This window comes from Clarias gariepinus, chromosome 7, assembly GCF_024256425.1.
Source record: "Clarias gariepinus isolate MV-2021 ecotype Netherlands chromosome 7, CGAR_prim_01v2, whole genome shotgun sequence".
Taxonomy (NCBI): domain Eukaryota; kingdom Metazoa; phylum Chordata; class Actinopteri; order Siluriformes; family Clariidae; genus Clarias; species Clarias gariepinus.
In genome coordinates, this window is record NC_071106.1 from 36,892,501 (window position 1) to 36,906,917 (window position 14,417).

The window sequence follows — 14,417 nt, forward strand, 5'->3', positions numbered from 1 at the left end:
GAACAGGATATAAGGTACATTTCTGTTTACTTTTTATGGAGCTTGTTAAATACAATTGCAGTTCCACAATTTTTTTCTAGAAAATATAGCAAGGGATGTGATTATTTTTTTACTGCACTGTAGACAAGCATTAACCAAAGCACATTTTTTTGGTAATGGATTTCCTGGTTTATGGAGCGCAGTATTTCATCGCTATTGTTGATTCTTTATCAGCTGGAAGAACACATTATCCGGCTGCGTGAGGAGCTGGACCGGGAGAGAGAAGAGCGTAATTACTTTCAGCTCGAAAGAGATAAAATACACACCTTCTGGGAGATCACCAAACGACAACTGGAGGAGAAAAAAGCTGATTTAAGGAACAGAGACCGAGAAATGGAAGAAGCTGAGGAGAGCCATCAAACTGAAATCAGGGTATACTTAATAATTAATTGTGTTTTTCAGTTCCTCAGAAGTTATGTAAAAGGACGTGTTTAACATGATGCATTTTGTCATTAGGTGTACAAGCAGAAGGTGAAACACCTGCTGTATGAACAGCAAAACAGCATTACCGAGCTTAAGACAGAGGGAGTGGTTGCCACCAAACTCCTGGAGAAAGAGCAGGCAGAGGTGGAAAGTGAGCTGCAGCGAGCCAAGCGCAACCTGAAAGTAGATCTGAAAGAACAGGAACTCTCAACCGAGAACTACGTTAAGAACCTAAAACTGGTGAGTGCAAGCTGAGATTTGCTCTCTGACACATGATGGTTAAACAGTAACACAAATGAACATACAGTTGTGGTTAGAATGGTTCAAAACTTTTTAGGTTAACCTGCTTTATCCAATCCACAACCAGTGTTTAAGTGTGTGTGAGGTTATTGTTTTGTTGGACTCCATTTTGTCCAGGTTTTAATCTGATGATTTTAGGTTCTTTGAAATAATTCTGAAGTTGTCTTCCTCCTTCTTCATTATTAGATCCACCTTGTACAGTGCACCAGTTCCACTGGCTCCAAAGCATGATGCTACCACACCCATGTTTAATAGTCGGTACAGTGTCTTTGGAGTTAAATACGTCACTGTTAACCTTCATACCACTGGTCAAAACCTTCCTTCAGAAGGCTTTTTCTTTTTTTTGTTGAGACGGCACCTTTCAGTCCATAGTGACTGTAGACAGTGACACTAGTGTTCCAGCAGCTTTGGGTCTTCTTCCAATCCTTGGCAAAGTGACTCCATCTTCCAATAATGTACTTGCGTCGGATTGATAGGTCTGAATCTGGAGCTGATCAGAAATGGCTTTAAGAAACATTCCTAACTTGTGTAAATCTATCATCCACAATCTCTGATCTGCACTGGGCAACTTGGATTTTGCCACTGTACTGTGTCTTGGTTAATCGAACGAGTGAGAAGCCACAAGCTGGAGTCAATAATCACTAACAGGAGGTTTAGAGGCCCTAATAAGACTTGTGTTTCAAATTGTTGAAGCATGTCAATACAATAATTCTGCTCCAGAAAAAAAGTTTAGTTTAAAGAAATCAGTGATGGTCCAATATTGCCATAAAATTAATTTTCATGATGAGTGTAAGACCACAACTGTACAAATACATCCATTACTGCTATTGCAAAGAAGCAGCTATTACAACATGAAAAAGGAATAAAAATAGCTGTAGAAATGTTATAAATCTTAGCACCTAGTCCTAGGTCCTTAGCATAGGAAGTTAATTATTAGCATAGATTATTTGTTAAATGAAAAGCTTTAGATTTAAAGTCCAGCTTCTGCTTCTACCTGAGTGGAGTTATTTCCAAGAGGTGGTGTCAGTACCTGATCCAGCTCATTGCATTAATATAAAGATAAACCACATGACTGTCAGATTATTCATTATGACTGTCGTGTTAACAGGCACTCGTTTGTTTCCACAGAGTCACGATAAGGAGATCACCAAGCTGAGAAGTGAATTTGAGGACAAAGTTCGAGGTACTGTATTAAACTGTATTGGTTGTTTTTGACTGTAACTGTACAGTGAACACTAGAGCACTGCTGATGTTTATCTACAGAAATCGAGGCTACTTATGAGAAGAAGATGCAAAAACAGCGAGAGGAGCAAGACCTTAGACGCAAGACTGAACTCCACGAGATTGAGCAAAGAAAGAGCTCCCACATTAACACACTGATAAAGAACCACGAGAAAGCGTTCAGCGACATTAAGAACTATTACAGTGATATCACTCTTGGGAGCTTCAACCAAATCAACTCGCTTAAGGTATGCTAAGGAGACTCATCATCTCCGGCTGGTTAGAATTACATTAGATGTATGCCTAGAAGCAATCCAGAATTGCTTAAGCAGTATATCTGTTCTTATATCTGTGAGTTTAATTAAAAAACTTTTTTTGTATTGTTGACCACAAATAGGTTTATGCATAATCTCCATTTTGTTTGAAGCAAGTGTTCCAGCCCTTAACGACTTTCTTCTAAAAGCCAATCCTCCTGGTTGCTTATTTTTTGTTGTAGTTTTTAATGTAAAGAACGTCCATTTAATTCGGTTAAATTTCTGCCTGTTCTGTTTTATGTGCTACATTTTGTCTTTTTGTTCATTGGTATTATTGAGGGATTTTCATACACATGGCTACTTTAAGTGCTGTAGAACCAGTTGGTAAATTTAAATCCTAAAAGCTTATCTAATCTAAAATAATGCATGAAGTGAAACTTGGTCTCCAACACGCACAGATGAGCCATGGGACCGCTTCACTGAAGTAAGGTGAGTAACATTATCTTGAATGTTGAACACTTCGTTCTCAAAGTCGATGTGTTGAAAGCAGGAGAAATGGCCAAGCATATGGACTTGAGTGACTTTAACAAGAACCAAATTGTGATCTCCAAAACCTTAGATTTTTGTTGGTGTTTCTGGTATCCTGCCTAAAATGAATCTAACAAAAATAAGTGGTAGCCATGAGCATCCAAGGATGCACGTTGGGAGCGAGAACTAGCCAGTCTAGTCTTATCCCATATAAGAGCTACAGTAGCACAACTGTAGGAAAAGTTCCTGCTGTCTCTAATAGAAAGGTGTCGGATCTAACAGTGCATCACAGCTCGCTGCATATGGGGCTGAAAAGTCACACACCAGTCGGAGTTCAAGTGCTGACTTTTTTTGTACTGCAGCACTTAAAGCACTTACAATGGTCACAGGAGCATCAGAACAATGACAAAAGATGGAGGTGGATGAACTATGGGATGAAGGCAAAAGTGGGCAGATGAAGTATGATGCTCTGGGCAATGTTCTTCTGGGAAAACCTTGGCTCCTTTGACCACTGACCTAGATCTACCACGCTCACAACGAATTCTCCAGATCCGAGTGCGGTCAAGCAGGATCTGCGAGATACCACAACACAACTTCAGAGGTCTCTTCAAGTCCATGCCTTTGGAGCTTCAAGCGGTTTTGGCAGCACAAATTAGTCTTCAACAATATTAGTCCAGTGGTTTTAATATTACACTGTAGCTGATCTCAGTGTCATCTCAGGCTTATTTTCTGTCCTGCATAGCTTTATACCTGTTTGTTCTTTTTTCTGGGTGTGTATGTGCAGGAGCAAGTAGTTGAAATGAAGAAGAAGGAGGAAAGGATAGAGAAGGAAATGGCCGAGATCCGGCAGGAGAACAAGCGTTTGACTGAACCACTGCAGAAAGCCACGCAGGAAGTGTCGGAGCTGCAGAAACAGCTCGCCAACTACCAGAAGGACAAAGCCTTACTGGCGGTACATCTCTTTTTTTTGTGTGTGTGTTGAAGTTACATCATCACTTTCACGGTTTAATTATACATCTATTATTACAGACTACATTCACAATAAATAAGCTTCTATGATGTAAGTTGTAACATCTTTGTGGAGGTGTGACCGAGTGGTGTACTCGAGTTACTGTTACTACTAGAAAGATAATTATTTTCCAATAACAGCATGAACTGATGAGTTTTGTAAGATTTTTGCAGGAGAACAATGCAAGATGTTTCTATTTATTAAAACCTATATATTATATTCTGTAACTCCCGTTAATAGATACATGGAACATCAGCACAACAACTCCATGTATTAGAATAGTGTGTGGATGTGTGTACTAAATAGATCACCGTTTCAGCAATACCGTTTCATTCCTCTGTCAGGGAGTTAAGGCGCGTCTCAAAGTGTCAGATAAAGAGCTGAAAGACCTAAAATGGGAGCATGAAGTGCTGGAGCAGAGATTCAGTAAGGTGAGAAAGTAAGCACCAAGTCATAAAAAGGCAACAAAAAAAAAATACTTTTGCTAAAAAAACTCCTGGCTCTCTCTTTTCTTGGTTTTCAGGTGCAGCAGGAGCGTGATGATCTGTACCAGAGATTCACCAAGGCTATCCTTGAGGTACAGCAGAAAAGCGGCTTTAAGAACCTTCTTCTGGAGAGGAAACTGGGTGCTCTCACCGACACCCTGGAGAAGAAGGAGGCACAGCTTAACGAGGTCCTCGCTGCCTCCAACTTAGAGCCCAGTGCCCTAAACGTGGTCACTCGCAAGCTGGAGGTACTGCAGATTATTAAACCTTGGGTTGTCCTGTGCAAATTTTTCAAAGCTAAATACACAAAGTTACATTTACACCAAATCATTTAGAAATCACAAAAATGCTGCCTGTCTGTCATTAACATGTGTATGAACTGCCTTCAGGGTTTCTAATGTGTGTCTAAAAAAACAACAACATCTAATTCTTACCATGTGCTAATAATCCATTCTATCTCATCTAAATCTCTGCACGTTGTAATTCTGACAAAATCTTTAGGTATAGAGTTAAACCTTTTTGTTATTTCGTTTCTGATCAATTTTTTTATTTATTTATAGGAAGTTCTGGATTCGAAAAACGTTGCAATTAAAGACCTACATTATGAACTAGCTCGTACATGTAAGGTAGGTTCATCAACATCCCTATGGCTTGATATTACTTTATTATAATTTTTTTTTTAAGAAGTCCTTCACTGATGTCCTTCGGGCTCACTGTAGTATTCTGTGCTGTTGACATCAACTCCAAACGTAGTGTGTGGAGCTGCTCTATTGTAGATCTAAACTTGGAGCCTGGTGCAGAGAGCAGTTCTGTCGGAGAACACAGAGCACACAGAGAGCAGTGTTAGCCTGTGCCTCTAGAATTTCAAAAAACATCTAGGCCATGGTAAATCTGCGATGCACTTTTTCCTCTTGCCTGCCGCATCTTATTGCATGTCGGGTGTTTTGTCATGGGGACACCATGACAATATTTAACTTTCCAATATTTAAAGACTCTCAGGCATTTCAGAAAATTTCACAATTATGATCACTTTTAGCTCCCTAATTAGTCATAATAAATACACAGTTACAGGTTAGATTTATAAAGTAAAGCACAGTCCACACGCAAGAGGGACAATGTGACACAAAAGTAATCACACGTTGTGTCTGTTTGCGGCATGGATCAAAAAGCATCTCTATTCGAGGCTCATTTACAATAAATTAATTAAGAAATAGTTAGCACCATGAGCCAATTGAGCCAGGTTGCGGGTTTAATTTCCACTTTAAGGTCTGTGTGTGGAGTTTGCATGTTTGCATCCCCGTGCTTGGTGGGTTTCCTCCAGGTACTCCAGTTTCCTCCCACAATCCAAAGACATGCAGGCTAGGCTAATTGGCGTTACCAGATTGACCACAGGATGTAAGTGTGTGTGCTTGTGTGCCCTGTGATGGATTGACACCCCGTCCTGGGTGTACCCTACGCTGTGGCAAGAGTTCCTTGGGATAGGCTTGAGGCCCCCCACGACCCTAAACAGGATATGAGGTATAGAGAATGAGTGAGTGTTTTTTCTGGATCCCAGGACCTTTAGGTGCATTCCCACCAGAAAAAACATTTTCTCAAAACCTAGAAAGTTTACACACAGTCCTAAAAATAAAGGTATGAGATTTGTACTTTTTATTTGCTGTTGTTATGGTTGTGTTTTACCTGAAAATGTAAATATAATCTTTATTTAAAAGGTTTAAGGTTTAAGGTATGGTATTGAACCCTTGGTAGAGTTTTTGCTTATAAATGTGAAAAACCCTAGTTGGAGGATTTGAAAATCTCTTTAAACACCTTCGTCTTAATAGCTTGTTTTCTTCCTCCAGGCGCATAACGACCTGCTGAGGACGTATGAAGCAAAACTCCAGGCTTTCGGCATTCCAGTGGATGAACTGGGCTTTAAACCCCTCGAGAGCAGTTTACTGAAGCAGACCTTAGGTCAGGGACCAGCCGGCCTGGTGTCTGCCCCTCTCTAGCATCGTTGCCTTAAACATGTACTTTCACATCAGACATATAATATCCTGAGACTCATCTTACACTCACAGCTCAAAATCATGCTACAACAACAAAAGTGCTGATATTTCTGTCTTACTTTCTCTTTTATGAAATAATTTTAAATTTGTCCTAATAAATATTTTGAGAAAAAAAAATACTGTCCTACCACTCTTTTACCACTTTGTTAGGAACACCACATAAAGGAACACCTGTAGTCAGTACCAATGCTCGGACGCACTGGCATTTGAGCTGTAAATGGTATAGTTTTTGGCGAGCTATCTGTAATAAGTGCCCTGGTGTTTGTTAGAGATAAAAAAAAACACCATTACACCACTTTCACCAGCCTGAGCTGTTGGCACAGGGCAGGTTGGCTCCATGGATTCATCCTGACCCATTTTCTTCATTTTTCCTGAAGTTACTGTACGTGAAAGTTAAAGTACTCACTTTTATATAACATGTTTCAATATAATATAAAGCTGAAATCATGTATGGACATATATAATATTTGTAGAGAATTTTACTTTGCATCAGCGCCAGTTGACTAGGCATGTGAATAATGCTAATGGACTAATTTAGAGCAAACGTTACATTACCTGGAGCAGGGTATTGAGGTATTTTAGACATCAAATCTGTTTTATCTAAAATTTCTACTAAAACACAAACACATTATTGTAATGGATGTATACAATATACTATTCAGCATATTGCTTTATTTAGGTGTGGCCACTGGTCAAGTATTTAGCTTGTATTGGGTGCCACCTGGTGGACACTATTGCAACATTTAGTCATACAACTTCCAAAATTACCTTATTTTTCTGCACTTCATCTTCAACTTAGACTTGGACTTTAATATCCTTCTTCAGATTGTATTATATAAATAATTATCAATGCAGTGATGTAATGCAGTGTAATGTAAAGTGGAATTATTTTCAAGAATATCACATCCTAAATTATTCAGTCACCACAGCATTTATTTGAAATATGGCTATAAAATATTATTTATATTATTTTTTTCAAAGAAATAATCCATTATACTTTTTAATGATTTATAATTACATTGAATTCTGTGCTCTATCCATGGACATTTTATTAGGCCAGTATGAAGATCTAATAAGATTTGTAATAAAGCAGATTTTGTTGAAACAAAGCAACATGTTACAGTTTATTTGGATGTAAAAATGACTGCAATTTTATTATTATTATTATTATTAATATTATTAATATTATTGTGGTTGTTATGATCTGGCTTTTTGTATTTTTAAGCAATAGTATGCAATTTTGACCTTACATTTGTAAAGTAATTTTCTGCGCAAAGGTTTATAATATAAATACGTTTGTAAACTTTTAATTGGCTTTAGTTTCCGCTTATTATTAAGAACCACTCTTTCAGAAATCACTTTTTGCCTCATTTATAGTAGGACTGCATTGAACAGACAGTCAGGTTAACAGTGCGCGTGCGGTGTGTCCGTGGATCTGCACGTGACTTTAGGTCAGGTCTCTCCCAGCGCTCGACTGCTTTTCCAAACTGATGAGATGGAATGAGATTAAAGTTCCTTCCTGGTCAGTCAGAGTGAACGTGCTCCGTCTCCCGCGCTTCTGTAACGTCACGGATCTTTCGCTTTTATTACGTCACGATCAAAGCACTTTATTAAACCGAGCAGACAGCTTTAAACGACACGGAATCTGTAGATTCTGTCATTAGTTTTTCTTCAGATATTTTGTTAATTAAATAAAAGCATAATGGTAAGTACAGATACACTTTAAACAAATGCATCATTTAACTTTTTATCATTTAAAGTTTTTCATAGACTTTTTTAATGTTTATTGTTTAAGTTTAGAAGGTAATTCTAAGTATACGCCTTATTAATGTTTTAGGGTCCGAAAAAGAAATCAGCCGAGAAGAAGAAATCTGGGAAGAAGAAGGGCAAGTCTGGCTCTGGACTTCCCAATGAGGAGATGACGAAGGAGCAGGTAAAGTTTCATTAATGTGTAGATTGTCTTATCCTTATTTAATCATCATGTACAGTATATACACAGCCTGGTCAAAAAAGGCACCCTTTAAGGAGAATCAAATTATTACAAGCAAAGAAAACAACTAAGGAGACTTGAAATGACTGGACATGGGGTAAGAATCCTTTAACACATTATCAAAACTTGGAAGGACAGAGCTAAACCATCAACTCTGGAAGAAATGTAGTCTGGGAAAAAATTATGAACAGAGATCACTTAAACACTTGAAGTTGCATGGTGAAAAAAAAACAGAGCTATTTTTAAAAGTGAAAATAAGAGTATTTTCATACACACACACAATGTAATGAGACCCATGAGGATTGGGACTAAACCACTCGTTAGTGAGACTCATCAGAAAAAAATGCTTCAGTTTGCTAGGAAGCATAAGGATTGGACTTTGGAGCGATGAAAAAAGGTCATGTGACCTGATGAGTCCAGACTGACTCTATTCCAGAGTGATGGGCGTGTCAGGGTAAGAAGGGGAAGCTCATGAATCGATGCACCCATCATGCATATTGTCCACTGTACAAGCCTCTGGAGGCAGCGCAATGATCTGGAGTTGCTCAGATCTAGACTCAGCTATGTTTTTTGGAAATAAAATAAAGTCAGCTGGCGTCTTGAAGCATAAACACTAATCAGCCATTACATTATGACCACTTGCCTTATATTGAATAGGGCCCCCCTTTTTGCCTCCATAACTGTGATGCACTGTGAGTTCTGACATTTTTCTATTGTAACCAGCAGTAAACTTTTCCTCAGTTTGATCTACACTAGCACTTTTATTGGATCAGACTACACGGGCCAGCATTCACTCCCCATGTGGATCAGTGAACCTTGGCCACCCATAACCCTGCTGCCAGTACACCAGTTTTCTTTTCCTGTAAAGAAAAAAAAAGACGGCAAGTTAAGATTTTGTTCCTGATGTTGGTGTGAAAAAAAATTGGCAAGCATAAGCAGTTTGGCCACTGTCATATGGGTGATATTGTAATGGCTAAACAACCGGGTCAGAGCAACTTCAAAACTACCGCTCTTATGGGATGTTTCCAGGCTACAGTGGTCAGAACCTACCGAAAGTGGCCAAGAAAAAAAAACAGTAATCTTAAGGCAGGATAATGGGCGGCCAAGGTATAATGATGTGCGTGGGGAGTGAAAGCTGGCATGTGTATTCCGATCCAATAGAAAAGCTATTGTAGCTCAAACTGCGGAAAAGGTTAATGCTGGTTCCCTTAATTGGCACTATGGTAGAAATAGGCCTACTATAGTAAAGAAAATTAGCAGCCACACCTTGTGCAATAAGACATTTTGTTTTGGCACAAGTAAATTCTTTTTTTATGGATTTATAAACGATTCACTAAAACAATGGAACAAGTTTGCCTTTTAACACTATTGTGCTGTAATTCACCACTTGTGTTGATTGTTCATTTTTCATCAGCTGGAAGAAAAGATAAAACAGATGCATGCTCAGATGGAACAGGAGGTCAAGGATCGCAATTACTTCCAGCTCGAAAAGGACAAGATCCAAAGCTTCTGTGAGATGACCAAAAAGCAGCTAGAGGAGAAGAAAACAGATCTGAGAAACAGAGACAAGGACCTGGAAGCTGATGCTGAGAGGCATCAAGCTAAAACCATGGTATCAGTAATTCTTCTTTTACTCAGGAGACATGTCAGAGAAAATTTCTTCTTATACACTCTGTTTTTTTTTTGTGTGTGTGTGTGTGTGTGTGTGTCTTTAGATGTACGATCAGAAGTTGAGACACCTGCTGCAGGAACAGCAAACTACAATTGGCGAGCTGAAGACAGAGAGAGTGGTGATCACCAAGGTGATGGAGGCTGAACATACAGAGGTGGAAAGCAAGCTGCAGAGAGACAGGCTCAAACTAAAAGCGAATATAAATGAGCAGGAGCTCTCCTACCTGAACCTGATCAAGAACCTAAAGCTGGTGAGTGAAAGCTGAGGATGTTTATATGTGTGAAATCTGTTTTTCAGAATTTAGATGCAGATAACTGCAATCAGATAAACATTGCACCTTATACATCCCTTACATGTTAAAAATGAATAGCCTTAGATTTATGGCTTTTAAAGACCAAGACCCCTATGCTGTGCAACCAGAAGTTTAAGGTGTCGTGGAGTTGCACCTTATCAGGCTCATTGTGCAACTTCTACTGGCTGTGTATCAAGGTTTCAGCAATAAGATTAGGTCCAGCTCCACCCCTGGACTTTTGTTTCTGAAGCGAGAACAATCTCTTTTAAGCTCTCAAACACATACCGATGTGGCCTACACAGAATGTGAGTTTGACGTTCCTGCCTTAGATTAACATTTATGTTTCTTAAATATCATGTGCTCAGATTCAAACATCAACAACCTAGAGCCTTAGCCACCTGAGCCACCACTCCCATGTCTTACACCTAATGTATTCTTGTACACGGTTTTATCAGTGCTAAACATCCTATTAGTAGACACAGCCAGGTAACACGGCTCTAATTATGGGAAGCCATTAGGGCTGAACTTGGTCATATAATTCATTTGTGTTAGAAAAAATAGTAATGTGTCAAAATTCCTAGATTTATCACATGCATTGACGCGTTAATCTTGATATCACCAATTTTTAAACGTCTACTTTCTCTGAAATTAAATCAAAATTTACTATAAAATTCTGTAACCAAAAGTATAGAGAAGCATGGAGCTTCATTTCAAGTTAGTAAATATGATCCAGTTATCTGTACTGCACTGCCAGATCATTCACCTTTACCATCATGTTAATAGGCTCTGGTTTGTTTTCACAGAACCACAATAAGGAAACCACCAAGCTGAGGACGAAATTTGAGGACAAGGTTCGAGGTACTCTATTAATAGTGTGCTTTAATTTGCTTGTAACTTTACATGAAGCACTGGAGCACAACTCACGCTTCTGAAGTTTATCTACAGAAATCGAAGCTACTTATGAGAAGAAGATGCAAATACAGCGAGCGGAGCAAGACCTCAGGCGCAAGAATGAACTCCATGAGACTGAGCAAAAGAAGAACTTTCACATTAGCATGCTGATAAAGAACCACGAGAAGGCGTTCAGCGATTTTAAGAGCTATTACAGTGAGATCACTCTCGGGAGCTTCAACCAAATCAACTTACTTAAGGTACGCTGAGAAGAATTGCAGTCTCCTGCCGGTTTGCTTTACATCAGATGTACAGTATGCTTAGAATCTTTTCAGAATATACAGTACGTGCAATGGAAGCCTTGCCAGTGTGTTTTAACGGGGAGGCTTCAGAATTCAAACCTCATATTTGTTTTTTCAACATGTCAGGTAGAATCAAAACTATCATTATTTTTATATCGTGCATTTTTACCACTAAATATGGTAATACCATTACAAAAATGTAGAACTCTTAAAATAAGTATATTATTATTTTAGTCCAAAGATACGCAACACACGTGATCATTAGTTCATAGCTTCTTGTCACTCTATACTGCACAATCCATATGTTTTATAAAATGTTTATTAAAAAAGAAAAACATCAAACAAATAATCCATAAAATGCTCTGAGGCTACATCATCAGGACATGAGTCTTGTCCACCTGTTTATTTTTCTATTTCTTTTTGCCTGCATTGTTAAACACCCGCTTTTTTAACTTTTCTTTTATGGCCTTAAACAGCAAGTTGCTTAAAGTCAGTCAGCTTGTGTCAGTCTTAAATCCTCACCTTTTTGGATATCTGTATGAGCTCTGTGCAGGTCATTATAACGCTCTTCTATGGCTGTGTATGTACAGGACCAAAGAGCTGAAATGAAGATGAAGGAAGAGGCGGCAGACAAAGAGATGACCACGGTCCTGAAGGAGAACCAGCATTTGATTGAGACGCTGCAGGAAGTTACGCAGGAAGTGTCAGACCTGCAGAAAGAGCTCACCGACTACCACAAGGACAAAGCCTTACTTAAGGTAAGTTTTTTTTTATTTTTGCATTGAAGTTGCATCATCACTTTACTGTCGCCATCATGGAGACATGAAGATGATAAGTTTTCCAATAACAGCATGTCCTGAACTCTTTTATTCCTTTTAGCCCACAACAACTTGCAATTATCCTTTTTTTGTTCATCATTTTCTACTCTTTAAGTTCCTGTTTACCATAAAGTACCATAAGTTAGCATATTAAATCCAAGTGCACTAATATAAACAGGTAATTTTCAGTGGGCGCTACCATCAGCAGCTACCAACAACTTCTGACCAATCAGAATTGAGAATTAAACAGCACTGTGGTCTAAAAGTCATTAAGATATTGTGATATGTTGTGTGTATGAGTATTAAACCGAGCAACATTTTAAGGTGATTGTGTTTCTTTCCTTTATCAGGAAAAGAAAGCAGATCTGAAAGCGAGAGATGCAGAGCTGAAAGATCAGAAATTGGAGAATGAAGTTATGAAGCAGAGAATCATTATGGTAAGAGAGAAAACACTAAGTTGTTTAAAGCTTAATTCTGTTTAAAATCTCCACTCTCTCATTTCTTGGTTGTCAGATGCAGCAGAAGCACGATGTCCTGCACCAGAAGTTCAGCAAGGCCATTCAGGAGGTGCATCAGAAGAACAGCTTTAAGAACCTTCTTCTGGAGAGGAAATTGACCACTCTTACAGACACTGTGGAGAAGAAAGGGGAACAGAGTAATGCCTCCCTGAAATGGAAATGGTAGTTTTCACAAGGGCTCAGTGGCAACTTGGCCGTGCTGGGACTCAAACCCCCAACCTTCCGATCAGGAACCACTTCCTGATACTGCTGGTTACTGAACCTGTTTTCTGATGAAGGAAACACAACCTTGAGTTACGGGTACTGTGTGTGCCAATTTGTAAAAAGACATAATTTCATTCCATTTTATGTCCGTAGTCATTTATAATAAGAATGTAATTAAAGGTCAAAGCAAATCTCTGTCTATACTCACACAGGACAAAGTGACCTACAATTATTTATTTACTGTGCCTGTGATTGCAATGTGGAGCTTCCGATCTGGCAATAGGCAGCATTTTATGTCAGGTTATTTCACTATTTATTTATTGTAAATGAGTTAGGCAACCATATTAGGAAGCCAGGAGCTTCTTTCCCTTTGTATGCAATTTGATACATGTATTCTGCCCTCTTGTGGATTATCATTGCATGGCATGCGGTGGCTTGCTTTTAACACCTGCATCCAACTTGTGCTCAACATTTTTTGAAGGGAAATCCTAAAAGTTTTTTCTTTCTTTTTAAAGGTTACGGAAAGAATTAAATGTACATTGTTACTTATATTTTTATATGAATCTTTACTGTATTAAAGCAACTTATAACTACTCATAGTTAAGTTTCATGCTGTATTTCTATGAGACCATGTGGTTGGATGCTTGGGCTGGGACTGGGGAGAAAGTTAAGGTGGGCTGTCATGTTGGAAGTCAGGGGCATAGTGTTTTGTACCCTTTTCCAGTTACTAGGGTGGGTAGTGCACATTTTGGCGCCTCCATTATTTCTTTACTGGTGGTGCGGTTCTGCGTTTCATTCCTCCAGTCTAGAGGCAAATGCGGAAAAGTTAGTCCATACGTTTGTGTCCTCCAGGCCGAACTTCTGTAATGCACTCCTCATTGGGACTTTTGGAAAAAGCCTTCAAAAGCGGCAGTATATTCAAAAACAATTCAGAATTGAATACAAGGTTGCTATTCTTATCCACCAGTGCATCTATGGCGATGCCCCTCCCTATCTCAAAGAATTTATTACTTCACATACATCTACACACAACCTCTTCTCTGTCTCAGTACATCTTCTGAATCTCCGAACTACATCTCCGAAGACAAAGCTTCATACTATGGGAGATCAGGCTTTTTGCTTAGCGGGACCTAGATTATGAAATGCTCTTCGAGAGTATCTGAGGATGCCACAGACTGTTGATGATTTAAATCTGGTCTTAAAACTTAACTTTTTATCAGAGCTTTTGGGTTTAAATAATTTGTAGGACTTTGAGATTTGTTTCAAATATAAAGTGCATTATAAATAAAATGTATTATTAAATACCTCAGGAATTTGTCTAGAGACTAGCGCCAGGCACTTTTGAGCCCATCAGCCAGTCTGCTTGACCCCACCTCCTGGTTTTGTGGAATCCATTGCTGTACTATCAACTGGGGGTTACCAC

The 14,417-nt window shown here is 38.8% G+C and overlaps 2 protein-coding genes across 2 annotated transcripts in view; both read left to right on the forward strand.

Annotated features, from left to right (window-relative positions):
• The window catches only part of LOC128527470 (dynein regulatory complex subunit 4-like), a 9,618-nt gene extending 3,201 nt beyond the window's left edge, over window positions 1-6,417 (forward strand). The window contains exons 3-11 of the mRNA XM_053499862.1: window positions 214-411; window positions 496-702; window positions 1,891-1,945; window positions 2,026-2,231; window positions 3,550-3,717; window positions 4,119-4,205; window positions 4,298-4,507; window positions 4,820-4,885; window positions 6,101-6,417. Of these exons, the coding sequence (XP_053355837.1) occupies window positions 214-411; window positions 496-702; window positions 1,891-1,945; window positions 2,026-2,231; window positions 3,550-3,717; window positions 4,119-4,205; window positions 4,298-4,507; window positions 4,820-4,885; window positions 6,101-6,250 (1,347 nt within the window). The 3' untranslated portion in view covers window positions 6,251-6,417. The remainder of the gene's footprint in view (window positions 1-213; window positions 412-495; window positions 703-1,890; window positions 1,946-2,025; window positions 2,232-3,549; window positions 3,718-4,118; window positions 4,206-4,297; window positions 4,508-4,819; window positions 4,886-6,100) is intronic.
• Window positions 6,418-7,931: 1,514 nt separating this feature from the next.
• Window positions 7,932-13,078, forward strand: LOC128528106 (dynein regulatory complex subunit 4-like). Its single transcript, XM_053500858.1, has 9 exons — window positions 7,932-8,012; window positions 8,145-8,240; window positions 9,712-9,909; window positions 10,013-10,219; window positions 11,065-11,119; window positions 11,207-11,412; window positions 12,045-12,212; window positions 12,623-12,709; window positions 12,786-13,078. Exons 1-9 carry the CDS (start codon window positions 8,010-8,012, stop codon window positions 12,954-12,956), a joined length of 1,191 nt encoding a protein of 396 aa, XP_053356833.1. The 5' UTR covers window positions 7,932-8,009; the 3' UTR covers window positions 12,957-13,078.
• The last annotated feature ends 1,339 nt before the right edge of the window (window positions 13,079-14,417 follow it).